This window comes from Urocitellus parryii, chromosome 9 (assembly GCF_045843805.1).
Source record: "Urocitellus parryii isolate mUroPar1 chromosome 9, mUroPar1.hap1, whole genome shotgun sequence".
NCBI classification, from domain to species: Eukaryota; Metazoa; Chordata; class Mammalia; order Rodentia; family Sciuridae; genus Urocitellus; species Urocitellus parryii.
Genome location: NC_135539.1, coordinates 143,646,094 through 143,674,022, shown reverse-complemented (window position 1 = coordinate 143,674,022; position 27,929 = coordinate 143,646,094). Strand labels below are relative to the sequence as shown.

At 57.4% G+C, this 27,929-nt stretch overlaps 1 protein-coding gene across 5 annotated transcripts in view; it reads left to right on the top strand.

The window, feature by feature from the left end:
- The window catches only part of Rcsd1 (RCSD domain containing 1), a 52,905-nt gene that overhangs the window by 12,739 nt on the left and 12,237 nt on the right, over window positions 1–27,929 (top strand). The window contains exons 1-4 of one of the 5 annotated variants that reach the window (XM_026380165.2): window positions 31–429; window positions 1,350–1,418; window positions 24,202–24,303; window positions 25,191–25,280. In XM_026380165.2, coding sequence (XP_026235950.2) covers window positions 307–429; window positions 1,350–1,418; window positions 24,202–24,303; window positions 25,191–25,280 — 384 coding nt within the window. In that variant the 5' untranslated portion in view covers window positions 31–306. Of the gene's footprint in view, window positions 1–30; window positions 430–1,349; window positions 1,419–21,149; window positions 21,435–24,201; window positions 24,304–25,190; window positions 25,281–27,929 lie in introns of those variants that run through there. The other 4 variants (XM_026380166.2, XM_026380167.2, XM_026380168.2 and 1 more) reach the window with 4 other exon arrangements.

Here is a 27,929-nt window from a genome sequence, read left to right as displayed (position 1 = left end):
GCCACACAGGATTCTTACATAGCTGGAGTCAGCATAGACGCAAGTCTGCACTCTTCTTATTTACTGTTATTTCCAAGATGACGTCCTTGTTCTGCGTAGCCATATTGTCATTTTAAACGCCTTCTCGATGGTCTATGATACACTACACCATCCTTTATTTAGACGCTTTTCTATCTTGGGCCATGGCGTTGGCTTCCACTTTCTCCTGTTATAAATAACCCAGCTATAAACAGTCCTGTGTCCTTTTCTTCTTCTGAATGATTTCTTTGGAAGCAATTCCCGGGAGTGGATTATTAGGTCGAGGACATGGATGTTTTTATGGCTCTCCATGCATGTTGCCACTTTGGCCCTGGCCTCCTTCCTTCCTTCCGCGGAGGCTCCCTGTACAGCTTGCCGGCTCAGCGGGATGCTCCAGGAAGGGAATGTGAGGTGAGAGGACCCAGGAGCCGTGTCCAGCCAACGGCCCTTTCCTCCCAGGGTATTGCTGCCAGCAATAAATACCCCGGAGGAAGGGGGTGTGGACACCCTGGGAAATGAAGCAATCCTCTGGTACTTCCCCCTGGAGCGTGGGCCGCTGGGGGGAAATTACATACCAGATAGGGGTGGGGCAGGCAGTGACAGTGACACTGGGGACACAGGAACCTCTAGTGGGGTCAGGAAAGGAGCAGAACCTGAGTGTTGAAGCTGGCTTCTAGGTGATGGCTTGCAGTCTTGGGGAGCGTGTCTGCTCACTGGCTTGCTGAGATCTGTAACGAGCACCAACTGTGTCGGGTTCTCTGCTGGGACCATGGATACCTTGGGGAATGAAGCTTGGCTCCTGCCTGCAGGGGCCTTGCAGCCTAGTCGGGGAGTCAGAAAGGCAAGGTGTGATTGCAGCAGTTTGGTCCATACTGGGCAGACGCGGTTCCATGTGGCGATCTGCACATCCTGCCTGGAGCAGGAGGAGTCCCGGGCGGGGAGGCCCCCAAGGAGCTGATCCTGAGCTCAGTCTGCAAGGACAGGGAGGAGAGGGAGCTGAAGGGTGAAGAGAAGGGTGTTTAGCTGGAGGACCCAGAAAGTGTGTGTAAAATAGGACCCTGTTTAGTGGGGGACCATGCCAGAGGGGACCGACCAGACCTTCGGAGCCTCTCCGGGGCCTGATGGGGAAGGAGTTGGGATCTTCTCAGGGTCAAGTTGCCAGGGAGCCTGGAGGACCCACCCTGAAGCTGCGTCCATGCAGCCAGCACACTGTCCCACTTACGCTGGGTACAACTAATGAGAATGTGACACCTAGAGCCACCTCTTGGTGTCACGCTCATTTTACTCCTGGAGCAGGGGTGCTGGGAGTTATATGACCAGACCTATTTCAGGAAGCTCACTCCGGCTGTGGCTCTGAGGATGGACTGAGAGAGATGTCATGGAGGCCCTTCTGGAGGCCGGTCAGTCACCCACACTAAAGACCAGGAAGCTGGCTGCCCGGGACCAGGGAGGGAGAGGGACAGGAATTTGAGAGGAGGACCCTTCTTCACAGGGACAAGACGTAGCTGAAGATTAGGCACGGTTCCCAGGGGCCTGCTCGGACAGGGATGCCCAGTGCACCACGACATTTAAAAAGCAGACAGGCGGGCTGGGGATGTGGCCCAAGCGGTAGCGCGCTCGCCTGGCATGCGTGCGGCCCGGGTTCCATCCTCAGCACCACATACCAACAAAGATGTTGTGTTCGCCGAGAACTAAAAAAAAATAAATATTAAAAATTCTCTCTCTCTCCCCTCTCTCACTCTCTCTAAAAAGAAAAAAAAGCAGACAGGCCAGGGACTGGGTTTCTCATGTCTCCCAGGCACCTGGGAAGGTGCATGGTGTGAGCATGGGTGTGAGTGGGCTGGAGGAGAACCCAGGGAGCCACTCAGGGGGCCAGGCCAAATTCCACTGCTAAAGCATCTTGGATCAATGGTGCAAGATGGGGGGGGCCTCACCAGCTTGATAACTCCACCCCATCTGGCTCACAGGGAGAGTTAAATGAGATAACTTGGAAAATGTGTGTAGGATCCACATGAGCAGGGATTTTACCACCACATCTTGGGAAATGCTGGGGACAAACCTGGAGATAACTTGGCCCATTAAGAGAGGCGGTGCCCTGGAGCCTAGGCACTGACGTAAGGTAACAGGGTAAGCTGCCTGTTGTCCACCTGCGCCTGGGCCTCTGCTTCTTCCTCCTCTGTGGCTTCTCTTTGAAGCTCTGGGAGGCCAGATTGGGTGGGGCGGGGGCCACTCACCCTAGGCAGAGGCTGTGTTTGATGCCATCAGCTGCAGTGCATGGAACTTCCTGAGTCCCTGGTGTTGGGGTTGGGCTCCAGCCTGGGGCAGGGAGAGACCTGCTGTCCACCCCAGAAGGACCGCTGCCATCCCTGGCATGAGCTCTGGCCAGTGTCCAGGAGCTACAGGGACTCCGCTCTGTCTAGGGAAGGATTTTGCATTTTCCGTAGAGAAGCACCAGTTAGGACAGAGCGGGGCCAGGATCCGGCCCTGCAGTGGCTGTGCTTGTGCAGGCCGGAGAGCTTGACCAGGTGGGAGAGGACCCGAGGCGCTCTCGCCTGACGCATGCTGTGAGCCAGGGGAGTGTGCCCAGAGGCCCCTTCCACAAGGCCACCCATGCCCCAGTCGTCTGCTCGGCTGTCACAGCACAGACAGGTCGGCTGGAGCAGCAAAGCTCTGCTTCCCCACAGCTCTGGAGGCTGGGAGGCCAAGGTCAAGGACTGCAAGTGGCTCCTTCCAAGGCCTTGCTTCTGGGCTTGGGGACAGCCCCTTCTCCTTCTGTTCTCACATGGTGTGTGTCTCCTCCTGAGGGCGGCAGTCAAGTGGCATTAGGGCCCACCGTGAAGAGCTCACTCCGACCTAACTACCTCTGGAAAGAGCCCATGTCCAAACACAGTCACATTCTCAGGGGCTGCTGACCAGGCTTCAATGTGGGGATTGGGGGACACCATTCAGGCCTCACCTTCAGCTGTGGTGAGAACAGAAAGGACATGGCAGCTGTGGGGGCCGAGTGGCATGCCAAGGGCTCCTTGGAGCCAGGTGACCACTCCCGCTGGGCCTGTCCAGCCGCAGCCTGGGGAGAGGGCCAGGCACAGTGCTGCTGAACAGCCTCCTGCTCCCGCCCAGGCACAGTGCCCACCCCCTCCTTCAGGGTCCCTGAGCCAGCACAGGGTGTCGTGTGCTCGGCGGCCACCTGAGCCGCCCCCAGCCGTACTGCCTGGGACGCCCCCGGCCTCTGCCTGTGTCCCCAGTGGCTGTCTTCCTCTGGGGCCTGTGGTGAGCCGCTCTGCCCAGCCCAGTGGAGGAGACGGGTGGGCAGGCTTGGGGGAGAGCCCGGCTGGGAACACGCACCAACCCTTATCAGCCCTCTGTCATCCCAGGCGACCAGGGGACGGCTCCCACAGGCTGCGTCCCCCCACCCCCCTCGTCTGGGGCTGGGCCCAGATGTTTCTCCTCAGCCGGACAGGGGACAGGTCCGCTGCCTTTCTCACAGGAGGGCGGCCTGGCTTCCAGCTGGGTGAGGAGGCCCTGGCTCTCGTCTCTCCTCACCCTCCATTCCTCACGGAGGAGCTGCCTCCCTTATCACCAGGACCTGGAGGGGGTGGGGCTGAAAAGGAACTGGGCCCCTTTAAAACTGAACTCCACGGTGCCCAGACGCTCCAGGGTATTTTCAGCCTGGGCCAGTGAAGAGACACGCAGCAGCCAGGCTGGCACCAGGCGCTCCTTCCCAGGGCCAGGCTGGGTGGCAGCCCCGCAGGGACACAGGATTGCCAGTGGCTACTGTCTAACTCCGGGAAGCGGAGCAACTTCCAGGCTAGCGCACCCAGTCTTGTCGGTGAACACACGCGTGTGGGTACCGATGGCTGGGCCCGAGCTCTGCAGGGTTTCCAGCCGATGTCGCAGTTCCACGTGGACCTCTGTGGACCTCTGTGGACCTCGTGGCTTTAGAAAGCCGAGGTCTGTCACCTGTCACTGGAGCGGGCGCGTGCTGTTTTGTGACTCTTGTGCGTAGGTTCTCTGCAGCTCTTCTCTAAAATAGTCTCCAGGTGGCCTCTGGCTCCGCAAGGTCGTATAAACTGCATTGCCCACTTCCTGAGTGTGTTTTCTAAGAAAGAACAAGGCGTTTTCAAACTCTCGCGGCACGGCCCCAGGTTACTGTCTCAGAAGAGGCAGAGCGGTCAGCGCGCTCGCTGCAGCTGTTTTGAAGGGGCCACTCTTCCCGTGGTGGGGGCACCTTGCTCTTACCATCGACACACACCTTTGCCAGCGGCCTGCAGCGGTGCCTTGCACTGTCCAGTGATCGTCAGGGTCACACCTTTCTTCCCAGACGGAGACTGAGAGGCTCTCCTCCTGGCCTCCTGTGGCTTTCTGGGCTGACTGCGTAGGTTTCACACTCTGGATGGGGGTTTCTCTGCATCCCCCCTGGCAGCTTTCCCTCTGCCAACTTGTCTTCAGATGAAAGCAGGAAGGCTCAGCTGGGTGGACGCTGGGGTCCCTGGGGAGAGGTTCTACAGCAGCTGAGCTCGTGGCTGGTCTTGTGCTCCTCACAGAGACGGGAGGCCCAGCAGCAGAGACACAGTCTCCAACACAGACCTGCCTTCTCCAAAGGCTGGGGCTTGAGATCAGCAGATAGTCATTGCACACCTGTCACGTGTGGGTGCTAAAAGTCCGGGAAGCCCAGGAGAAGGCCACAGTACCTCCTCCACCCAGAGGTCAGTCTGGTGAGAGGGACCGATGGGTCAAGGTCAGCAAAGCAGGTGGTCGTGACGACACTATCCAGGGGATAGGTCCTTGAAGGCTTCCCAGAGCCGGCAGGGAGCTGGGTCTTGGAGGAGGAAGATCCGTGTAGGTGGCGGCCATGAGGACCACAGCATTGGAGGTGGGAAGTACAGGGTGTTCAGAAAGGCACAAGAGGCTCAGGATGGGAAGAGCCGGGGCCTGGTGTCAGATTGCCAGGGCTGAACCCCAGCCCCGCTGCAGCTCAGAGGCCTTGGCCACTCATCAGCCTCCCTGATCCCCACTCCCACTGTCCAAAGCCCGACGGCCAAAGCATTGGAAGAGCTGGTCTCCATCAGACGCCCAGTGTGGCCCATAGTCTGCTCAGCAAGTGCTGCTGCCGTGAGGAGGTGTGACCTCGTAGGAAGGAGAGGGGACTGGGGCTCGTGGTCTAAAAGGTGGAGGGTGCTTTATCCCAAAGACTTGGGACCAGGGTGTTTTTGATTTTTAATTTTTCCAGATTCTGGAATGTTTGCATGTGCCTATCTTGAGAGATTTCAGGGATGAGACCCAAGTACAAACGTGAAATTCATTTGTTTCACAAGCACCTTATTCACATGGGCCAAAGAGAATTTCATGTGCTCATTTTTAGAGTTCCTTTGTTTCACCGGTGCCCATCACGCGAGGTCAGGTGTGGACTCTCCCCTCATGGTGTCAGGTCTGGTCGGTGTTGGAAAAGTTTTCAGTTTTGGAGCATGTCAGATTCGGGGTTTTCAGAGTCGGGATGCTGAGCTTGAGGAAGGTGACCAGGTGAAGACACGGCAGACTTACAGCTGAGAAAGACCATTTGGGCAGCAGAGGGGAGAATGGAAAAGCGGAAGAAGAGTGGAGACCAAGAAACCCCCCACAGTTGCAGGAGAGATAATGGCATCCTGAGGGCCAGTGGCCACAGTGAGGATGAGGAGACAGAGCAGAAATATAAATAAAGGACAGAAGGGCAGGCTTGGTGACCGAGTAGATGTGAGGAGCCAGGGAGACAGGATCTGATGTTTCCCAGTTGCTGTCCCCAAATCTGCTCGTGAGCTTGGCCACGTCCTGCAGACCCAGCACCCTCAACCTCTCCGGATGGGCCTGTCATCGCTGCTCCCCACGGCTCCCAGGGACAGACTTCCTGGGGTTGAGGAGAGTGTGGGGACAAACACAAGGCCCCTTGTTTCCAGAGCGGGATGGAGGATGCACCTCTCCCCAGGGAAATGAGCTCAGCTTTCCTCCTGCTCCCCGCCTAACGAAACCCGGAGCCTGAGACTTAGCCCCGGCTCCAGGACCCTCGCTGACCGCCACTCTCAGGCCCACGTCCGCCCGGGGAGGGCGGCTCCAGGAGGGGCGTGTTTGGCAAAGAGGAAATGGCTCCAACCAGATATCGCTTTGTTTGTTTTCCCTGTGAAAAGAAAAGAGACCATTTTTCCTCTCTTATTTATTTTTTTTAGGGACCAGGCAGATATTTTTAATGCCTCTGGTTCCCTGCTGTCTACAGGTGCTTCCTATGTGCTGCTGTCAGGCAGGATAGAGCCCATGACATAACCGCTCTGCTCCGGAGATTTCCAAAACCCCAGCTGTGCCTGTGGGTGCCATCTCAGATCCCCTGGCTGGGCATGAATGTGCTGCTCCTCCACAGCCTGTCACCCATGGAGGAGACAGGGCTGGTTCCCCCTAACAGGGTGACGGGAGGCCCCGGGGGCAATTTAGAAAGGAGGAGCTCTCATGTGCAGCAGTGCCCTGTGGTTGCTGACTCCCCAGGGATTGTGGCCCTCATGGCCCATCAGAAGCATCATCTTTGCTTCTGATCCAGCGGACAGCAATCCCTTCTGCACCCAGTGGGGGCAGCCCCGCAGGACAGGCTGGGAGACGGGCATTGAGAAGATGGAATGCTTGTTCATTTAAAAAAAAAAAAAAAAAAAGTTTTACGTAAGCAAAAACTAGGGAGAACAGTGTGTTCTCCATGCACCCAGAGAAGCCCATTATGGGAAATCCTTTCGTAAAGTGAAGAGACTATTAGTAAAACAGCAGTAATCCCTCCCAATTTATTTGTTTACAGTCTGTTTGGATTTATGGAGCCTCGTGTCTGTCTTCTAGAAGGAGTGGAGCAAATATTTACGGAGCACTCTTATTGCACAGCTTGTCTTTGAAAGCCTCGTGGGCATTCCGTGAGCTGGTCATTCTGACTCATTCTGCTGATTCGGAAACTACCATTCAGGGGTCTCGAGGCTGGCCAGGGGTAGAGGATGCTGACCCAGGTCTTCTCACCCCGCCTGAGTCCTGTGTTACTCCTTAGACTCTGATACTCCTTAGACTCCAGTGAGATGTGATAGTACCTTTGCTGTTATTTGATACTGAGAACAATGATATAATGATGTGCATAAAATAATTAGAATAAATTCATATAGTGAACCAGAATTGTCCACCTGGAGTTGTCCAGAGAATGGTAGGGTAGGATCAAAGCATTCTTCCCAGAAACCAGGAGCAGCAGACAGGGGCCCTGGGGATGGAACACAGCAGGCAACACCACCCATCCCACTCAGATTCTCTTGTTTTTAAAACATGGAGCTGATTTTTAAAAAACAAACAGATTAAACTTAAAATCTTCTGTGGAAATATCAGAGCATTTGATGATGCTGGACCTTGAACCATCTTTGGAAAAATGACCCACTGTGCACATGCCGGTGGTGGGCTGGGGCTGGGGGGCAGCAGCACCCTCCTCCCGTAGGTGGACTCAGGTCAGCACCCACCCACTCTCTCACCTCGCCCGCCTGGCCTCTGAGGACTGGAGTTGGCAATGCGTCCCCCATGATGGCCAAGAGGGGGAGAAGACAGCTGCACAGGCACCCCACCTGAGCAGACCCTGCCCCATCCACTCTGAGGGCTCGCGGCTCCCAGGAGTCAAGCTGCATTCCCAGAATGGCAGCTTCTGTTCAGAACGTACACCACTGACACATGGAGTGGAACCGTGACTCCTGGGGACACAGGCTAGGAACTGTCCAGTTATGAGTCCACGCAGACCTGTCCAAGAAAACCAGGGGTACGGGGCCTGGTGGAAATGCCTGTGTGCCCGGCTCCTCAGTTTATGGTGAGGTGCAAGAGGCTCTTTGGCTTCAGGTTGGTCATTTTCTGGAGCAGAGAGCAGCAGGGCTTGGAGAAGGGACTGTGATTTGCCTAGGCCACTGCAAGTGGGGCCAGCTGCCCTGGACTTTCATGAGCCTCAAACCTCCTAACAGAGCTTCAGGCTGCATAGATTTAAATTTAGCTTTTGTAGGGCCTGGGCTGTGGCTCAGAGGTAGAGCACTTGCCTCCATGCGTGAGGCACTGGGTTCGATCCTCGGCACCACATCAAAAAATAAATAAATAAAATAAAGCTACTGTGTCCATCTACAACTAAAAATATTTTTTAAAATCTTTGTAGAATTATTAGTGACTCTTCACCTCCCTTATGGGCATGCCTGCCTTCTCCCCAGGCCCCGGGGACTTGGTCTTGAGGTCTTGACATTTTGAGAAGGTTGACAACTCACTGCTTGGGGTTTTCCAAGTGTTTGCCCCGGCTCCAGCCAGGCTTTCCCAAAGCCGTTGGAGAGCAGAGCTTGAAACTCTCATTTCAGCTTTACTTGATATTTTTCATATGGTCATATATCTTAGCCACTTGCCTTATAAATCAGCTCTACCTCGTAGAGTAGAGGAAGGAGACAGGGGAGAGAGGGGGAGGGAAGGGGAGGTCCTGGAGTGTGAGAGTGACCGAATCACGTTCTGTGCCTGTGTGAGTACGTGAAGGTACCCCCTTATTCTATGTAATTAATGCACCCGCAAAAAATAAAGTCACACTACAACTGAGAACCCAGGAGAAGATATTTATAAAGAGCCAAGGTCTCTATGTAGAACATATAACGAACTCTTAAAATTGGAAAGAGCAGAAAGCCCAGAAACCTGAGAGAGAAAAGAGAGCAAAAGATAAGTAGCCGACTCACAAAAAGATATAAAATCATCTTCAATCATTTGAAAAGGTTTCACTTACAACAAGACAAAACGAGATCCACCCTGAGGTGCCGTTTCTTCAGACCTTCCAGACTGGAAAGAAGTGAGATACCGTTCAGCACACTGTCCGCCAGGCGGTGGGGCCACCGGCTGGCTCACACGTGGCTGGGGACGTGCAGAATGGCACCACCTCCATGGCAGGGCACAGTCACACCCACCAAGTGGGCACACACCGGTGCTGGTGGACCTCACAAGCCCGCCAGAGAGAACTGGCCCGAGAGCTGCACTTCTGTCAGTCTGAACATACAGGTGCATGTCCGTCAGTCTGGACATACCGGTGCACATGATTAGTCATGGCAGTGCATGTGTAACTGTGACGTACTGCAAAATGGGCTCAGTGTCCGCATGTCAGAGAGGAGAGGTGTGCACTGTGGTCCACCCCCACGGCAGGTCACCATGCCGTGGTGGGAGGAATCCCTCTGGACTGGTGTGGATTGATTTCTAATGTAAGTGGAGCAAATCTTAAAGGCTTTCTGTAGTGTGTTTCGTGAACGTGTGCGTAGGGTAGATCCAAGAACTCAGAAACTGGTCAAAAATGAAACAAAAATAGGCCGATCAGCTCCAGCTTACTCACACACACACACAAACTTTTAAGTACCCGAGGTGTAACTCAGTTGTAGTCTGACTTTTATTTTTTAGGCGTGCATTACAGTTATACATAAGAGTGGGATTCCCTCCCATGTTCACAGGCACACAGCGTGATTGGTCACTCTCCCCTCCAGCTGCGTCCCAGACAGCTCCGTCCCTCCGTCCCCAGCCCCGCCGCCACCTATGCTATACACTTAGGCACCCAGGTGCACACCCGGGTTCTCAGGGGCTGCTTCTTTGTAGATCTCCATGCCCCCCTCCGCAGCCTACTATTCTCACCACAACTTGGTGAAATCGGAGTGTGTCATTCAGTCTTCTTCGGAGTTAAAATGGCCCACTGGGCGGATATAGGACAAGCCGTTTCCCTTTACCGGCTCTTCACTCTCTCCTGGGCCCTGCTGCTGTAAACAGCTGCCCACGGCCTCCTGCTCTTGAACTTAGAAGCCTGAGGGGCAGGGCGGGAGCTGGGCCCAAGGGTTTGTGTCATCTCATTTCACAGATGCTGCCCGGTCACTTTCCCAGAAGGCTGCACCACCCACCTCTCCTCCAGCAGGATCTGGGGTGCTTCCTGGCTCCCAGGACTCCGCCCTGACACCCTCCTTCCTCTGGCCCCCTCCCCTCCCCCTCCCTGCCCCCTCCCTCATTCCCCTGCCCCCCTCCTCCCTCCTCCCTCCTCCCTTCTGATAAGTACAAAGAGAAATTATGTGAACTTGCGTTTCCCTGACAACTTTTCATGTTGGCTCTTCTCTGGATGGTGCATGTCCTCTGTGGTGTATTGTCCGTGTCATGCTGCACTTGACAGCTGCGACCTCTGCTCCATCTGCTACAAGCACTTCCAGAGCTGCTATTTCCTCTTGATTTTCACTGTGAAAAAAAAAGTGCTCCATTTCCACCAAAAAAAGTTTTACATTTTTTAATAGATAGACATTTCGGGGGGGACGCTAAATAACTTCTAGAATTCTGTCTTGGTTAAAAAGGGAAACATTGCATTTTTTATTTTTTAAAAAATGCTTATTGGTGCATTCTAATGGCACGCGATGGTGGATCTGCTGCTGTGAGCTGGCCGCTGGCCGTGCACACAACAGGACAACCTGATCTGGTCCATTTGTTTCCGTACCTCTGCTTCCCGTCCTTGCTCCCTCCCTCTGGTCCCTTCCTTCCACTGGTCTCCCTTGGACTGGGAAGTGTTTCACTTAACACTCTCCTTCTACACTCTGTTGTCACGAGCTGTGTTCCCTAAGAACCTCAGTCTGTCTTCAAAATGTCACAAACTCTGGAGCCCGGTGTGGGAGGTCAGCAGTCCCTCAGGTCCCCTGACCCCGGCCCATCCTCTGGGCAGCTGCTGCACTGACACAGTCTGGAATGCCCGTCCCCCGCTCCCAGCCTCCGCGTCTCTCCCGCTCCCTGCCACCCACCCCCATTTGCTCCTTAAATGGAAGTTTTCCTTCCATTTTCCCTGCTCTCTTCCATGGGTTGCCCTCTCCTGGCCCTGCTCTGGGACCTCACTGGGTGGCCCACTCTTCCCTGGACCCCCAGCCCCCTCTCCAGCAGGAGGCTGCATCGCCGTGGGGCTGGCTGGGACTCCCCTTTGCAATCTTGGTTTGGCGTGGTGAGAACTCAGGACCAGTGTCTTCCCTCAAGGTTCCCACCACACGTGCCCTGAAGGGTGGATTCCAAGTTCCGGGGCTTTGTGTTGAGCAGCAGGGTTTGCTGAGCGTGTGTTACCCTGAACAGCCACCTGGGCCCTCCCGTTGGATTCTCATATGGTCTGTGGGGCTAAGCGGTATGTCCCCACTGCACAGGTGAGGTTGCCTGCCCATGGTCACCTAAGGAGTAGAGGGAGCCACAAACCAGACTCTGCCCCAGAGCACGTCCTGTCTCTCCCCCCTCTCCCCACTCCTCCCCCCTGGGCTCTGACAGCACACTGGGGCTCCTGCAGCTGCTTGGCCAGGACCCCCTCACAGATTTGTCCTCATGTGCTGGTATTGGGTCCCCCTTTGCTTCTGTCAGCTTCCACGGAGCAGGGGCCATGGCTTAATTTCTCTGTAACCCCAACCGAGAGGCTCACTCAAGATTCCTAGAGATCTCAAATCTTAAATGTCACTTGCACAACTATGAACCGGTAGAAGGCCTGCTTAAGTCAGGGTTATTAGCAGGTTCTAACCCCAGCCTAGCCAGTGCCCAGCCATACTAAGTAAAATCAGTGTGAAAGAGAACGACAAATGGGGTGGGGGCGTAATATTGTTTTAAGGCATTTCTGTGCACCTAATCTCACTCATAGTCATAATGATCTTCTGTGGTGGACACATCCTCATGTTACAAAGGAGGAAAATAAGTCCAAAGGAGACTATTACCTTACCAAGTCCCTGCTAGGGAGGCAGATCCAGGACCTGCTTCGGCACGCGCTAGCACGCACGCACACACACACACACACACACATACACACCAGCCTGTGCCCCAAAGTCAGGGTGGCTGCAGACAGGCAGTGCTGGCCAATCTGGCCTCATGGCCAGCAGTGTGCTAACCTTGGGTGGACGTGAGCACCACTTCTGCCTCTGCTTTCTGGGGGGATCCAGAAGGCCCTTTTGCAATTTCAGATCCTTTCTGTATGAGGCCAACTAGAAGCCACTAAGAGAGGAGCCTCCTGTCCTAGGTAGGCCACAGCAGCCAGCGTCCCAGGCTCTGGAGTCCACTCAGGAGGGTGTGCTGAGGCAATGGGAAAAGTACTGCCTGAGCTGTGCCCGGCTCCACCATGGATTAAAAAAAATGTGGGCATCTGCTCAAATACCTGCCCAAGGAGCAGAGGGAGTGTAGGACAGGTTCTTTGTGTCTTGGATCTGTGAGCCCTGCTGCTGGGTTATTTCAGCGCTCAGTCCTAGGAGGACCTTCTTGGGTTTCCTCCGAGGAATACAATGTGCAGATTGGTCTGTGGGCACCTTGTACACTAACCTCTGCTCGGAGCCTGGTAACCCGGACCAGGATCGCCCACCCGGGGGTCAGTGGAAAGCCCTCCCTGGAGGACTCATACTCTCATTGCGGCTCCGCTCCCTGCGTGGATCCCGCCTGCTGCAGAACCGAAGCTCCCAGCAGAGCTGTGCCCTGGTGTAGCGCACTGCAAAAACGTAACAGGAAAGTAAGCAAATCTTCATCCCTCTTTGCATGACTTATGATAAAAAGGAAGTGAAGGTTACTCTTTGCCCTCCTGGGCAGCAGCAAGGCCCGTAGGACTGAGAGGTGGTGGAGAGTCCCACCTAACACTCTGCGGGTCCCCCTGCGCTCCCCCATTCACTTCCCGTTACCATAGCTCTTCCTGGCCTTGCATCCTACAAGGGTTCTGATGTCCCTCTGCTGGTCCCACCCACCTTTTCCAGGTGCCCCTGGAGGCCCTAGATAATTTGAGCCTCCCTCCTGCCTTCTGGAAGCTCCTTTCCAAAACAGTTACTGAGCCCAGCTCGCTATTTGTGGTGGAAGGCCCCACAGGCTGCCCGTGGTTCTGGGTAGGAGAGAGAGGAGAGGCTCCATTCTTAGGCTCTGGCCCAGACGCGCCGTCCTGCGCTTGCCGCAACCTCCAGGTTGTGAGTTCCTCGATGCCAAGCGCCTGCCAACCCGCTGCTCTGCGCATTCCTCCAGGGCAAGTCCCTTGTGAAAATAACTTGGCCGTGGCAGACCTCTCCCATCTCCTGCAATTGTTTGTTCTGTTCAATTTTTTTTTTAATGTAGATGGATACAATACCTTTATTTTACTTACTTATCTATTTTTATGTGGTGCTAAGGATTAAACCAGGGCCTCACACATGCTAGGCAAGCCCGTCCGCTGAGCCACGTCTCCAGCTGCCACCACCCCCCCCCCCCCGCAATTCTTTAGGGCCAAACTTGCACCCGCCTAGCATCCCCATGAAGAGTAACCCTACTGTGTGCCGGTGGGCATCTGAGACCTCCACACCCATGGCTGAATCCAGGGAAGGTAGCTGGGCGCAGGGCCCTGTGCTGGACCGGCCCCAGGCTGCTCTAGGCTCCCTAACAGTCCTGTTGGAGAAGTGCTGCTCCAGACCTGCTTCCCAAGGCCGGCGGCTCAGAGGCTCTGTGAGCTGGGCTGTGTTGCCTGAGATCACGCAGGATTTGAGTAAGCAGTCAAACACCATCTCTTGGCATCTGCGACCCAAGAGGGTGGTGTGACCCGCATCTCAGTTGCCCAGGATCCCACAGCCCAGAGATGGGAGAGTGGGATGCACAACTGGGCTTGTCAAGCCCCCATCCTGTTCTCTCTCTGTGTGTTGCTGCAGGAGCCAGGGACTGGACAGGGACGACAGAGGAGGCCTGCTCGTGGCAGCTGCCAAAGGGTGCCCTCCTGCCCGGGCCCTGGGCTCCTGGGGCTAGCACATCACAAGACGCAGTACATGTCAGCCTTTGTATTTGAACCGTATCAGCGCTTCAACAAATTGTTCAGCCACCTTTACAGGATAAGGTTGACGCTCAAGACAATTAACCTGCTTTCGTGCCCAGCTCAGGGAGTGCCGACTCGGGTGCAGTCACGCCCACCACTCCTGCACCAGGCCACATTCCAGGTGCTGAGCCTTTCCCTCATGCCAAGTTCCTCCTGCCCCTGCGGTTGATTCCCCACCTGGACCCAACCCAGGCCCTGGCAATCAGTGACCCGCTCTGATCACTTTTTAAGGGCAGGAAGTAAATGAAATCATGCAGGTAGTCTTGGTGGTGACTCCTTCCACTTGCCATAAAACTTTCGGGGTTCGCCTGTGTGGGTGGGCCAGCCTCTGCCCTTTCACTCTGCGCGGGCTTGCATGGTGACATAACACAGTCGGCCCGTCCACTCTGAGAGGTGCTCCTAGACCTGGGCTAGGAGTCATGATGCTTTCCTGAAGATTTGCACACGGGTCTTCCTGTGCACATGCGCTTTCCCTTCTTTGGGTAAACACCTACGAGTGCAATTGTGAAGTCCTTTGGAGGATGTATGTTTAGCTTCATGAGAAGCTGCCAGAATATTTTTCAAACTGGCTACACATTTATCACTTCCAGAGCAATGCCCTGCCATGGGCCAGGCAGCGGACTGGGGATGGGGATGTGGCTAACACGTGGTCAGTGCTCAGGGCTTCTGTAGGAAGAGACCTTGCAGACTCGGGGCATGGTAAGTGCTCTCTGAGTTCCAGCAGCACAGGGCCTCGGTCTTCAGTTCCCTGGTCTCAGCTGGCCAAGGCTTTTGTGCAAACTCCACTTGGGGTACTACTCTCAGCCACCTCAATCCCCACACACACACACACACACACGCGCGCGCGCGCTCACTTGGCCAGGGTCACGCCTACTTGTCTCAGTGTAAATGTCACATCTTGGGACCAGGCTCCCTTCTCCTGTGATCCAGTCCTTTCCCCCCATGGCATTTGTTGCTCTAATAAATAATAAACTGGAGTTAAAGTGGCGGTGGTTGGAAGCAGGCCTTCCCGGGGGGACTATGATTGGTAGGAAAGGGCCTGGTGCAGGCGCGGGGTCCAGGAAGGAGTGGCCGAGTCAGAGGAGTGCTGAGACACCAAGAGGGGCAGCTGTTCTGCTGAGTGGGGCGGTGCCCAGGGGCACGGGCCCCTCAGGGTTTGCTGGAAGGACCGGCAGCTCTGCTCAGGTGGGCCTTCCCCGGGCCGTGTTCTCTGGGGCTCCTTCTGTGGTGCTGTACAGTGTCTGTGAATGCAGCTAAACAGGTTTGTGAACTTGATAACTTCTAAAAACTCGGGATTTCTTTCTTCTGATGTTATTTAAACCCAGTTATTTTCTTCTGCTTCCAAATTAGAAGCTTCCATGTACAATTCCAAGTACAATCACAAAAGTAAATGGTGCCTATGAAGAAGTTTCTTCACACCTGCCAATAATCTCATGACTCTCTGACTTCAAAACATTGGAAAAGCCCGGTGTGGGCGTGCACGCCTATAACCCTAGCTACTGGGGAAGCCAAGGCAGGAGGATCGCAAGTTCAAGGCCAGCCTGGGCAACTTAGCAAGAGCTGGGGATGTAGCTAGTGGTAGACTGCTTGCCCGGAATGTACAAGGCCCTGAGTTCAATCCCCATCCCTGGAAAAAATAATGTGGAAAAGCCTTGACCTCTGAGGTTAGGGCTTCTGGAATTTTCAAGGGACGGTCAGTTTAATCACATGGCCATATTCTAGGCCATGTGCAGTACATACTGATCAAGTGGAAAACCTTCTTTTTACTCACTTCCTGCTCACATTGCCTCAGCGACATGAAGCAGGCCTCAGCTGTGCCCTGGGCATCTTTCCCTGCCTGACCTGTCCCTTCCGGGTCAGCACATATGCAGCCGCAGAGCCAGATGCCCCGTGGCCCTTGCCCGGCTCCTCCTGAAAGTCCTCATTCATGGCGCAGACCCGAGGCCTGAGCGAGCTCTCCTGCCACCACTCATTCGTAGGCTTTGGAGAAACACCCACCTTCTCTTGCCTCGGTGACTCCCCCTTGGGTGCCGTTGTGTGAATCAGGTGAGACCACCCACCCGCGCAGGCACATGGCGGGTGCTCAGGACCTTGTAGCTCCCGGAATCATGTGACCTCCACCCGCAGGTCACATGATGACACTAACGTCTCCTGGCCCGCCCCTGTCCACCTGCTCTGTGGCCTTCACGCCCTGCCAGTGTTCAGCCTCTTCCACCTGTAACAGGGCCAAGATTCCCCCTGGGCTGCTCTCGTCCCCCTGCAGGGCATCATGCGAGCCTCTCCAGGGCAGGCACCCGAGGGCCTCCCCACTGACAGTCCAGCTCCAGAGCTGCTCTGCAGGCAGCCGGGAGGGAGGGCTGAACCAGGAGAGGCCGCAGCGGACTGGGAGGCAGGCCCGGCCTGGAGGCTTGTTGTCATCTCAGGAGGCAGGCCTCCTGTGGCCTGAAGGACTCACTGTCCCCGGGCCCCTGCTCAGGCAGCAGGAGTGACCCCCAGCCAAGGGTGTTTGAGCAGGTGGCCCTGGCTCACCAGGTGTGCTACTGAACTGACCAGCGTGAGAGTGCACAGGTAGGGGTTTCTGGACACACTGTGGAGACAGAGGAATTGCACGTTCACTGCAGGTGCACTTGAGGGGACCCGTCCCGATCACATGTACCTCTGTCCTGGGGCACCCCTCCCCACTCTTCCCCTTTGCCCTCAGCCACAAGAACCCCACAGTCCAAGAGCCACTGGCCACCAGGCTGAAGCTGTCTTGCTTCCGCCTCTGTGCTCTCTGGCGAGAAGAGGAATTTCAGAGATGTGGCCCAGGAGGCCTGGAGCCTGCGGCCTCTCCTCAGCCACCCCGCCCACCTCTTCTTCGGCCTTCACACCCGCCAGTCTTCAGGCTCTCCCACCTTGTAGCATGGCCAAGGTTCAACCATGGGCTCCTCTGACTCCAAGGATCCCCAGCAGGTGCTTTTGGGTCTGCCTGGCCCTCTGCTGCGTCCACCGCCTGCTCTGAGCTCGCCCTCTGCTGCGTCCGTCCACCGCCTGCTCTGAGCTCGCCTCCTGTGACTTGCCACCTCTCTCCTCTCTCCTTCCAGCCCTGCTCTTGCCTGGGCTCCTTTTCTCCGCATCCTGCAGAAGCCCGAGCTGGAAACGCAGGTGGATCTTGACTCTGCCTATTCCTACCCATTCAGTCACCCATTCTGGTCAGTCTTTCCTCCTTTTTTTTTTTTTTTTTTTTTTTTTTAAAGAGAGAGTGAGAGAGGAGAGAGAGAGAGAATTTTTAATATTTATTCTTTAGTTCTCGGCAGACACAACATCTTTGTTGGTATGTGGTGCTGAGGATCGAACCCGGGCCGCACGCACGCCAGGCGAGCGCGCTACCGCTGAGCCACATCCCCAGCCCAGTCTTTCCTCCTAAATGGCCCTCGCGGCCTGTGCTCGTCAGCCTCCATTACCGGGCGAACACCTGAGATAATCAACTGACAGTGAGAAGGGTGTATTTGAGCTCTCGGTTTGGGGGTCACGGTTCACGATTGGTGCCATTGCTTCTGGGTCTGTGGAGGAAGTCCAGGGCCAGCTGGCTCACCTTGTGGCCCAGGACAAAAGAGGAGGACAACACTGGGCCCTACAGTCCCTTCAAGGGCACTTTCAAGGGCACACCTCCCTGTGACCTAAGTACCTCCCCTAGGCCCCCCTCTTAAAGTCTGCAGTCTCCCAAGGGTACCAGGCTGGGGACCGAAGCAGAGGACCACACAGGCCTTAAGGGATTCTGCAGACCCAACCTCTAGCAAGTTCTGTTAATGTCTCCATGGCACCGACCCTTTGAGTCCTATTAATGATCTCTAGCTCCTCTGACCCCATGCCAGGCTAGGCTACCATCCTCTTCAGTTTCTCAGACCCCTGAGGTCCACAGAGTGTCAGCACCAGTCTCCACCCAAAGCCATCCTTAAGATATCAACTCATTCCCAGGCAGAGCCGTGTGCCCAGGGTCACCGCTGGGCCCAGCCTTCAGCCTCTGCTGACTCCTGGTTCTCCATTCCCCTCTAGGCCCATCAGACCGGGGCACCTGCAGGTGGGAGGCACCTGCCCTGCTCTCAAGTCCCTAGACCGGCCCCGGCCTGGCTGGTGGCGGGACTCTAACACCCTCTGAATGGCTGACTCAGTCAACTGCAGGTCTGCAGCTCTTCCGGCCCCTCCCAAGGTGGGCCACAGGCTCGCTCTTGATTCTTGCTCCTCCCCTTAGAAAGGCCCACAGCGAAAGGGTCTGTGGGTGGCAGGCAGCGCTCGTGCTGAGCCCCCACAGCAACAGGGAGCTGCACATCTAGAGCGGGGTCTCCTGGACCTCAAGCCCTTGCCAGAGGCTCCCTCCTTGCCCTCACCCCAGAAGCGACTGGCCGCTCTTCACTTCCTGGCCTCTGCCCACTCCTTCCCAATGCAGCTCCCAGCTCCCTGGACCAGGCCAGCAGAAGCTCAGCTCAGAGGGCCTGCCCTCTGGAGCCAGTGTGCTTGCCACTTTTTAGCTTCTGCTTGATCTTCCTCTTCTGTTACAAGGACTGTGGCCTCCAAATGGGCCTCCCTGCTCATGCCTGCCAGCCCTGTCCCCAGCCTGCCCAGTCCCCACACTGCAGCCAGAGAGTGCTGCAGATAACCCCGACTTCTGTGCTCTTTTGCTGAAAACCCTCCAATGACTTTGGAGGCCTCTGCACTCAGACTGTTTTCCTCCTCAGCCTCATCTTGCCTCTCAGGCCTGGGAGCCCTGCAGGCTTCGGAGCTTCTTCCCCCCACCCCCGTGGCTCGCTGGCCTGGGGCCGGCTCCGGACAGCTTCCCAGCCAGCATGGCCAGTCTCTCTGACCTCCCTTCCTCTGACCCTGACTCTTCTGCCATCTCCTGCACTCTGAGGCCCCTTCCTCCTGGAAGCCGCGTGGCGCCTCTGGCCAGGTCGGGAGCTCCCACTGTGCCTTTCACCCGTGGCTCCAGACCACAGCAGCCTCCACTGGGTCTCCTCCGCCTCCCCTCCCCCTCGTGACCTCCCTGGTGGTGGGCAGTGGTGCCCAGCACCATCTCTCCAGCCTCTATCAGGAGGGTGGGTGCCAGAGAGGAGCAGGGACGGCCTCTTCTTCCCCGCTGCACTGTTCCCGGGGCTCAGAGCGGCCTGAGGTCTCAGTGCCCGTGGCTGCTGTAACAAGTGACCGCCCCTTAGGGCTTGCACGCTGCAACTTAGCATCGGACGGTTCAGGAGGTCACAGATTCAGGACATATCTCTGCACCAAGTCGTCCCAGGGCGTGCTCCTCTGGAGGCTCTGGGAGGAGCCCTGTGGCCTTGGACTTCGAGGAGCACCTGCATTGGTGGCTTTCTGGCCTCTTCCTCCAGGCTCCAAGCCAGCAGCAGTGGCCAGTCTCTCTGACCTCCCTCCCTCTGACCCTGACTCTCCTGCCATCTCCTGCACTCTGAGGCCCCTGTGGTCATGAGGGCCACCCACACAATCCGGGGTGGTCCCCTGCTTCGAGGCCTGTGCTGGAAGCCTGGATCCATGGCAGCCTCATCGCCCTGAGCCACGGGGCTTGATTTGCTGGCAGGTTCCAGGCTCCCTGGAACAGACTGAAATGCCCCTCGGTGCAGTATCCGCTCTGGAGCCAACCCTCCCCCACCCCGGCCTTCTGCGGTGCAGCCTCAGGGACGGCTGTCCCCGGGACTTCCCGTGTCCCGAGTGGGCACTTGAGGTGTGAGCAGGTACCCCCTGAGGAGACCGAGCGCTGGGTGTGGGGACCTCTGTGAGGACTCGTCATCACTGCGTCTGTGGCGCTCCCTGACCGCCAGGCTCTCCAGCCCAGAAGTCCCCAGGGACCCGCTACCCAGCCAGCCATCAGGACCCATCCCCTCTGTCCCTTCCTCCCACCCCTGTGCCAGGGTTCCCAGGTCCCACCCCTGAGCCCTCCTCCCACCCCACCCTGGGACAGGCCTGGTCCACTCACTGTCACCTCTCCACTGAACCTTTCCAGGGCCCGCCTCCTCTCAGCTGGACCTTGCCAGGGCCTGCCTCCTGGTCTGCTTCTGCCCGTCTGTCCTCCACAGAGGCCTGTCAGTGGCAGGTCAGTCCCTCCTTGGGAGCCTCCGTGTGGACCCCATCACTCAGCAGGAGGCACCACACTTGCCCTGCTGCTGCCCCAGACTGCCCGGCCCTTCCTCTCCAGTCCCCTCTGGTGCACAGCCTGGCCTGCCCCACTTCTCTGTCCCTGTCCCTCAACCTGGGTTCCCATCTGTGTTTTTTTTTTCTTTTTTTTTTTTTAATATTTATTTTTTAGTCGTCAGTGGACACAGTATCTTTATTTCATTTATGTGGCGCTAAGGCTCGAACCCAGGGCCTCACATGTGCTGGGCGAGCACTCTACCACTGAGCCACAACCCAGCCCCATCTGTGTTTCTGTTCAGAATAGTTTTCCTCCCGTCTTGTCCCTGACTGGGATCCAGCCGGATCCCCCTCCTCAGTGCTGTCTGCCTGCGACCAGAGCAGAGGTGACCATTCGACGTTCTCAGGGCCGTGGCACAGGCCTGGCTGACCACTGGAGGTCGACTGCGGGAGGGAAGGACTGCTGTCTTGCTCAGCGTCAGCCTCGGAGGCCAGAACAGTACGAGAGGCGGTTAGGGTCAGTCTTGGAGGGAGCTGGGCCCCGGAGCCAGGCCCAGGCGTCCCTGTGCCAGTACTTACTAACCTGAAGAGCAAGGTGCTCGGCCCCTCTGCCAGCCTCCCTGCTAGAAGTGGTCAGCCTCACGGGGACACACCCACTGTAGCTGCAGGTGCTCTGGGTCAGCAGGTAGGGCGAGGGGCCTACGAGGTCCAGTCCAGGGGCCTTCCCGCCAACCTGCAATGGCGGTGCTCAACCCTGGGTGGCTGGGGAGTGGAGGAAAGGGAAGAGTTAAAGGATCAGCAGCCAACGAGAGACCACCGAGCCTGAAGGGACAACAGGGTGCCTCTTAGGTGATGGCTGGCGTCTCGGAGGGGTGGCTCCCCGCAAGGCTGTCTTCGGCTCTGCCGTCCTGCAGAATGGAGGGGGCGAGCCGCCATCTGCCGTCGAGGCTCTGGTCCTCTGGCCTGCTCTCCTGAGCAAGAGAACCTTCCTTCTGGCCAAGAGCAAGGGCTCCTGGGCTAGGCAGAGCCTCTCGTTTCCCTAAGCCGAGGCCCAAGGCTGTGGGGCACTTGGACCCTGGAGGAGGAGGGGGAGGAGCAGCAGAGGCAGACGAGGGAGAGCCCACTCTGGCTCCACAAAGGCTGCCCTGTGTGGACGGTCAGCAGCTTCCCAACCGTGTTTCCTCCACATGGCAACCATGGGAGGGGTCCACCCAGTCCAGCCACAGCGCTCCTGGGTTCCTTCAGAAGAACGTGCCAAAGGAATGGAAAGAAAACACCAGAGGTGACTTTCTTCTGGCCTCGGCACAGCCGGACAGCACCCGCAGCCGTCTGTCTAAGCTGGCGGGTGGGCATGGTGACAGGAAGGCTTGGCAGGCACATCAGGTCCTGGAGGATGGAGGGAAGGCCACAGGCTGCGGAGGCCAGGGAGGACGAAGGCAGGACAGGGAGAAGTGTCCAAGACGCTGTGTTGCCAGGGGTGAGCGGAGGGTGTCCTTGGCCTCTGGAGCCGGTGCCCAGGCCCCGACGCTGGCAGACCAGGTGGGAGGCAGGAGGGGAAGGGACCAGCCTTGGTGAGCACCTCCCACCTCAGGCCTTGCCCGGTTCCTTGTAGGCCAGGAAAGGAAATGCAATGCCGGGGAGCCCAAGGGGTCTCAGGAAAGCCCGGGAGTAAGCGGGGACGCTGAGTCCTTCCCAGAACTACGACCACAGTTCAGGTGAGAGCGTGGCTTTCCCCAGCAGCTCAGGGCTGAGCGGGAGCTGGCCAGGGGCAGAGCTGGACGCGGAGGTTTCTGGTCTGCTGCAGAATTGCCCGGCAGAAATGCAGGCAGAGCCTCAGGCAGACTGAGCCGCCAGCCCCGTCCATCCCCAAGGCCATGCCTCCTCCCCTGCACCTGGCACCGGGAGGCTGATGACAATTTGGAGCTCACATAGCACCTTTTCAGCTTCCAGGGCACTTCCCCCAGCTCCACCTCTTAACGGACGTCTTATCAGGTGTTGGGACAAACGTTTATTCCCCTCGGCTTCTCCTGTGTGATTCTGGCTAAGTTACTTGTTCTCTCTGGGCTCTCATGTGCCCAGTGGGCAGCAGGCAGCGATCAGTCTTACACAGCATGATGGCAGGTGTCTGGGCTTGCCGGACCCAAGAGCTCTGGCGTCCTGGAGTCTAAGACCGACTCCCTGGGCCCCAGGAAGACACATAGAGGGGCTAGTCTTCCCTGCGACCCAGCTCTTCAGCTCTAAATGCACCCAGAGCCTTACGGTGCTGCTGCTGAGCCCCTGCCAAGCCCGGTTTCCAGACAGGGAAGTTCGGGAGGAGGTTTTGATTCCTGCCCTGCTCTATTTTTAACTGGAATGTGTGCTGGGCCACCAGCGCCGGCGCCCGGGAGGCCGGGGGAGAGTGCGCTGTCAGCAGGACCCGCGCAAGAAATAGCAGTGAATGGAGGCCGATAGGTCCTGTGGGCAGGAAGCTGGACAGATGGACAGGCCAGTGGGCCAAGAGTGGCTCGGTTCACCACGCCCGCCCCAGAGGCTGTCCCTGTTCCAGGAGGACAGGTTTGGGTCTCTGACATGGCAGATGAGAAGGCCCAACAGGTGTGAGTCCTGTGAGCCCTGCCCCGTGGGGCGCTCCCGGGGTGGGGCGCTGGACGTCTGTCCAGCACTAGAGGCAGTCTGGCGTCCTCAGTAGCAGTGAAGTGAATCTTTCAACCTCTCAGTGAAACCAGTGTGGGTGTTGGGTCGGAATGCAGGTGAACTGGAACCAGGGCTGGCAACAGGACGAGGTCGCTGCCCAGCACAGCCCCTCAAGGTCAGCAGTTCCCTGACCCTGGAGACCCTCCGCCTCTGAAGGAATCTTCTCCAAATTCCTCTCATTTACTTAACTCCATTATTATTATTATTATTATTATTATTTTAGTTTTTAGTGGTAGATGGACACAATACCTTTATTTTGTTTATTTTTATGTGGTGCTAAGGATCGAACCCAGGGCCTCACACGAGGGAGGCAAATGCTCTGCTGCTGAGCCCCAGCCCAGCCCCTTGACTCCACTCTTGGGAGTTGGTGGGGGCTGGTGGTGGGAGAAGCCAGGAAGCTTTGAGACAGTTGTCACACAAAAAGGAGGCCCAAGGAAATGGGTGTGTGCCCGGTGGGGGTGCTGGGGCGCTGCTGCTGGAGCCTGTCTTTAGGGCCACGAGGCCTGTGGGCAGGCAGAGATGGACTTTCTCAAACTGCTGCCAATCCTCCCAGTTTCCAGCTAGATGTGCAGGAGGGAGGTGGCAGGGGGAGTCTGCAGTCTAAGAAATGTCCCCATTGTGACAAAGAGGGTGAAGCCTGCTGCCTGGGATCGGACCTGAAAGTGTCATTAAAACCAGGTGTCATAGGCCACGGGTAACGAGGTAGGAGCAAGGGGCATTCCTAGGGCTGCTGCCTGCCCTGCCTCGGGGACACAGCTCGGTGACATGTCATGTCGCGTCTTGGCCTGGGACTTGACAGTGAGCAGGGACCCGAGCTGGAGGCAGGATGACAAGAACCCTGAAGCACTCGCAGGGCTCCAGGCCTCGTGCCTCTCAGCTGACCCACAGAGCAGCCCTGCGAGGGCACCTGCAGCCCCGTGGAGGCAGGGAGAGCTCCAGCCAGGCGGGAGGGGCGAGTCCGTGGTGGAGTCTCAGCGCCTGGTTCTCACCCTGCAGGCCACCGCCTCCTGAGGCACCTTCCTAATGCAGCAGGTGTCTGCGGAACAACTCTTTGCCCAAGGCAGTCGATTAAGTAGGAAAGCCAAGGCCCGTGCGTTAGATTCAGCAGGGGCGGCTGCTCACCCCTTTCCTGCCAACAAAGGCCCATGTCTCTAAATGCACGCTGCAGCCTCCATTTGTCAAAGTTGCTGGGTGACGGATGGAAACCACTGTGCATACAGTCCTTCTCTGGGTCCTCGCAGAAGGAGGAACTCTGGCCTGTGCTACCCCCACATCTCTGGGCCCCCCCTCCAGGACAGGACCAATGCATTTGCCCCCAGGCCCCCAGAGGCAGATCGGGCAGAGCGTACTGTAGATATTTGCTAATCGTGGTTGACCGCAGGCTTTGTAAAAATTCCTGAATACAGGCGTCCACGGCAGAACACCATTACTACCCTGTCACCACATTCCTGCTGGTGGCCACAAAACAGTGCCCCTCGTGGCACTGGCACTGAGACTCTGAAGAGCCAAGTGCCCACTTGCTGATCGACTTTTGCTTCTCTTTGGCTTGCCAGGAAAGGCCAGCAGAGACAAATGCCAACGTGGACAGCTCAGCACCCCCGTCGGTGGCCCAGCTGGCCGGGCGGTTTCGGGAGCAGGCGGCTGCAGCCACAGAGGTGAGCCTCCCGGCTTCCTGTTCTGGGAGGGAAGGGGAGTCTGCTCGGGCTGAGAAGAGGAGGGAGAGGCTTGCTATGGCCAAATTAGGAAAAGAAGCCAGAGGGGCCCCTCGGATCCGGGTATGTGCCCTGGGGGCAGAGCCTGAGCAGGCTGCACTCCTCAGTGAGGTGGGTAGCAGGGACCGGGAGGTGTTGTGAACAGGCCCACAGAGCGGGCTCCTCTGGCTCTTCCACTGGCCCAGACCGAGCTCCTGCACTGCTGCCAGGCCAGGCTCCCAGGGCTGCCCTCCCCCAGAAATCAGGAGCAGGCCCTGGGTTGAGCAGGACGAGAGGACGCACTTCCTGGAGGAAGCCGGGCATCGGGAGGGAGTCCTGCTCAGGGGGAAATGTGGAGACCCTGTGGCTTTGGGGAGAGCTGGGCTCGTTTCCCAGCCTCAGGGACCAGGGGTGAGCGGAGAGGAGCAGGGTGGGAGGCCCCTGGCAGCCTGCTTACCTTCTCAGGTGCGCTGTTTTGATGTTTGGTTTTCTCCACTGAAAAATTGGGCCCATAATTCCTAGACCTCATAGGAACTTCCTAAGGGACAGAGGAGATGACATGGATCTCCGGTGCTGGCACTGCCTAAAAAGCTAAAGAGGCTGGCTGTGGTTGTCATTTTGAGGCGCTGGTCCAGTCAGTGAGTCGGGGGAAGGAGGGGTTCTGCAGGGATGGAGATGCTGAGTCCCGGAGCGGCCACATGGCGCCGGGCAGCCCACCCACACGGCCTCCTCCATCCGGCCTTCTCCAGACGCCCTCGACACTCCTGCGTCCACTCCCTCCTCTTCCTCCCTGTGGCCTGATGGGCTGTCTCTTTCTCTCTCCGTGTGTCCGTCTGTCGCCCTCCCTCTAGACACCAGCCACTAAGCCAACAAGAAGGAAGCCACCCTGCTCCCTCCCCCTGTTCCCCCCCAGGGTAGAGCTGGGCCAGAATGGTGAGGAGGTAAGTGTCGCTGGGCGGAGGCCGTCCTGGGGGTCTCCCCTCCTCAGGAAGAGGCACAGCCATCCCACTTGCAGGCCTCCGAGGTCTGGGCAGGGAGTTTCTCCGTTTCACATTCAAGGATGAATCTCTCTTTTTAATTTTTTTTCCTGGTCGTTTGTTTATTAGTAGTATTTGGGGTTTTATGGCGCTGGGGACAACCCAGGGCCTTGCACACGCCGTGTATGAGCTCAACGCTGGCTACACAGCCACCCCGGATCTCTCTTCTTTCTGCTCCTTGGACCCTTTACCTGGGAGTCTCAGTGCCCACTGAGCCCCTGCATGGTCCGCCGAGGACAGGAGCACCACTCTCCCAACCTCAGGACGCCAGCCAAGAGTGGGCCACCTACTGTCACCGCACCAGGTCAAGCTTCGGGGAAGCCAGGTCCTGTTCCCAGGCCTGACGGGTGGGTTCGAGATGAGGTGCCCAGAGGGGCTGTGTGGCCTCAGGGCCCTCCACAGAGCAGGCCAGCGTTGTGGTGAGGAAAGCGGCACAGAGGCCCGCTGCCTTGAGGTGAGGAGCCGGCCGCACACCAAGGCTCTGGCAGACAGTCCGCGGGCAGCAGACCCCGCCTGCACACCCTCCAGCCGGCCTGGCCCAGCGGCAGCTGTGAAAGACCCCTCCAGGGCCTGCCCCGCCGCCCAAGGACCTGCAGGGCCAGGAATGCATCTGCATGTCCTGTCGTCCCACCTGGAGGCCGACCCCAGAACAGAGCCAGTGAGCCGGGGGCAGTGCAGCTCCCCAGCCCACTCAGGCCACCTCTGCTCCCTCCCCTCCCGTCTCGGGGGCCAGCATCTTGGCACGCACACTGAATACCACGGGAATTGGGGCGAACTTCGTGGCGCCTGCGTCCTCTCCTCCGCCATGGGACGGGGCGAGGTGAATGCGCGTGTCTGGCCCCCAAGGCTGCCAAGCAGAAGCCCATCAGAAGAGTATAAAACATGGCTGCAGCGGTCAGGTGGAAGGAGGGCAGGGGGCCCTGCTGCCCTGAGAGTACCTCCCTCCCTCCACTGAACCCCAGGGAGCAGAGTTTTCAAAACACAGGGTCTCCCGCTGGCCTTTCGGGCGCTAGCGCGACGGTTCTGGGGTTTCGTGGGGTTCCAGCCCACGCCATCACGAGACACAGACAGCAGCTCTCCACAGAGGGCAGCTTCTCCCCGCGGCCTTGCCCCAGGAGGCTGGCTGTGGCCATGCAGCGTGTGCTCTGAGGACCTGGGCCTGGCCCAGGAGGTCAGCACACCATACCGACTGTTTTCTTTTTCACAAAGTAAGGACAGAATCACTCACCAGAGAACCACGGAGGCTGGGAGCGCTTACTGGCTGGAACAAAAGGAGCGAGGTCAGGTTGAGGGTGTTGGGTTTCCTGAAGTGAGCTTAGAGGTCGAGCCCCTGGGGCACCCCTCCTGGAGCTGGGAGGGAAGGGTAGATGTCAGACTGAAAGCCCTGCCTGTAGTGACCGGCCGCTTGAACCTAGGAGGGACCCTGTCTCCAGGAATCGGTGACTTTTTGTCACCTGGAAACTCATATAGAAATCAAGTGGGCAGCCAGCTCTGTCCCACTGGATGAGTAGAGGCTGCAGGCCTTGCTTCTCCTGGGCTCTGGGAGATGCCAGAAACCTCAGGGAGTGGCAGGGGGAGGCCGGGTCAGGCTGCCCTCCTTCCCAAAGCTCAGTGCTAGGAAGGGCCACTCTGTTCCTTCCTCGTGTGTGTGTGGTCCTGGGGATTGAACCAGGGTGCTTTGCCACGGAGCACCTTCTTATTTTCACTTTGGAGGGGGTACCGGGAACTGAACTCAGGGGCTCTCCACCACTGAGCCACACCCCCAGCCCTATTTCATATTTACCTTAGAGACGGGTCTCACTGAGTTGCTTAACGCCCCGCTTTTGCTGAGGCTGGATTTGAACTCGCGATTCTTCTATCTCAGCCTCCCAAGCTGCTGGGATTACAGGCGTGTGCCACCGTGTCTGGCTGTTTTTCATTTTTGAGACAGGGTCTGGCCAAGTAGTCCAGGCGGCCACCTGCTGAAGTTTGCGGTCTTCCTGCCTCAGCCTCCTGAGCCTCTGGGATCGCAGACATGTGCCCTGAGCCCTGTGCTTCACCCTTCTTCATCCCTGCCCTCTCCCCATGCCCGCTGGGGCCTGAGGCCTTGGGTTCAGCCCCTGGAGGCACCTGCTGGCTGCAGGGCCCCTCCTGCAGGAAAGTGACCAGGGGTTTCCCTTTTCTGCAAGAACCAGGATGTTTAATGCAGTCACAGATCCTGCCTCATCTGCTCAGAAAAAGGCTGAAAAACACTCCCATATGAAAATTTAGGTCCACAGCTTCTATGGTGCGCTGACCTCCTGGGCTGGACAGTATAGGACATGATTGGCATGTCACTAAGCACGTAATACACAGGCCTGAATGTAAGGCTGTGTCCCCCAACCATTGTCAGCCTTGTTAAACTGTAAAGGAAATGCTGCCGCCTGCTGTCAGTCCCAGGAACTGCAGTCACGACTTGATGTTCAAATTACTAGTGCATTGGGCACAGGGACTGGATCCCCAGTACTGTCCTGTGGCTAACAGATAGCATTTGTTGAATTTATGCTGTCTTTAGAAGGCAGTTTTCAATCAGGG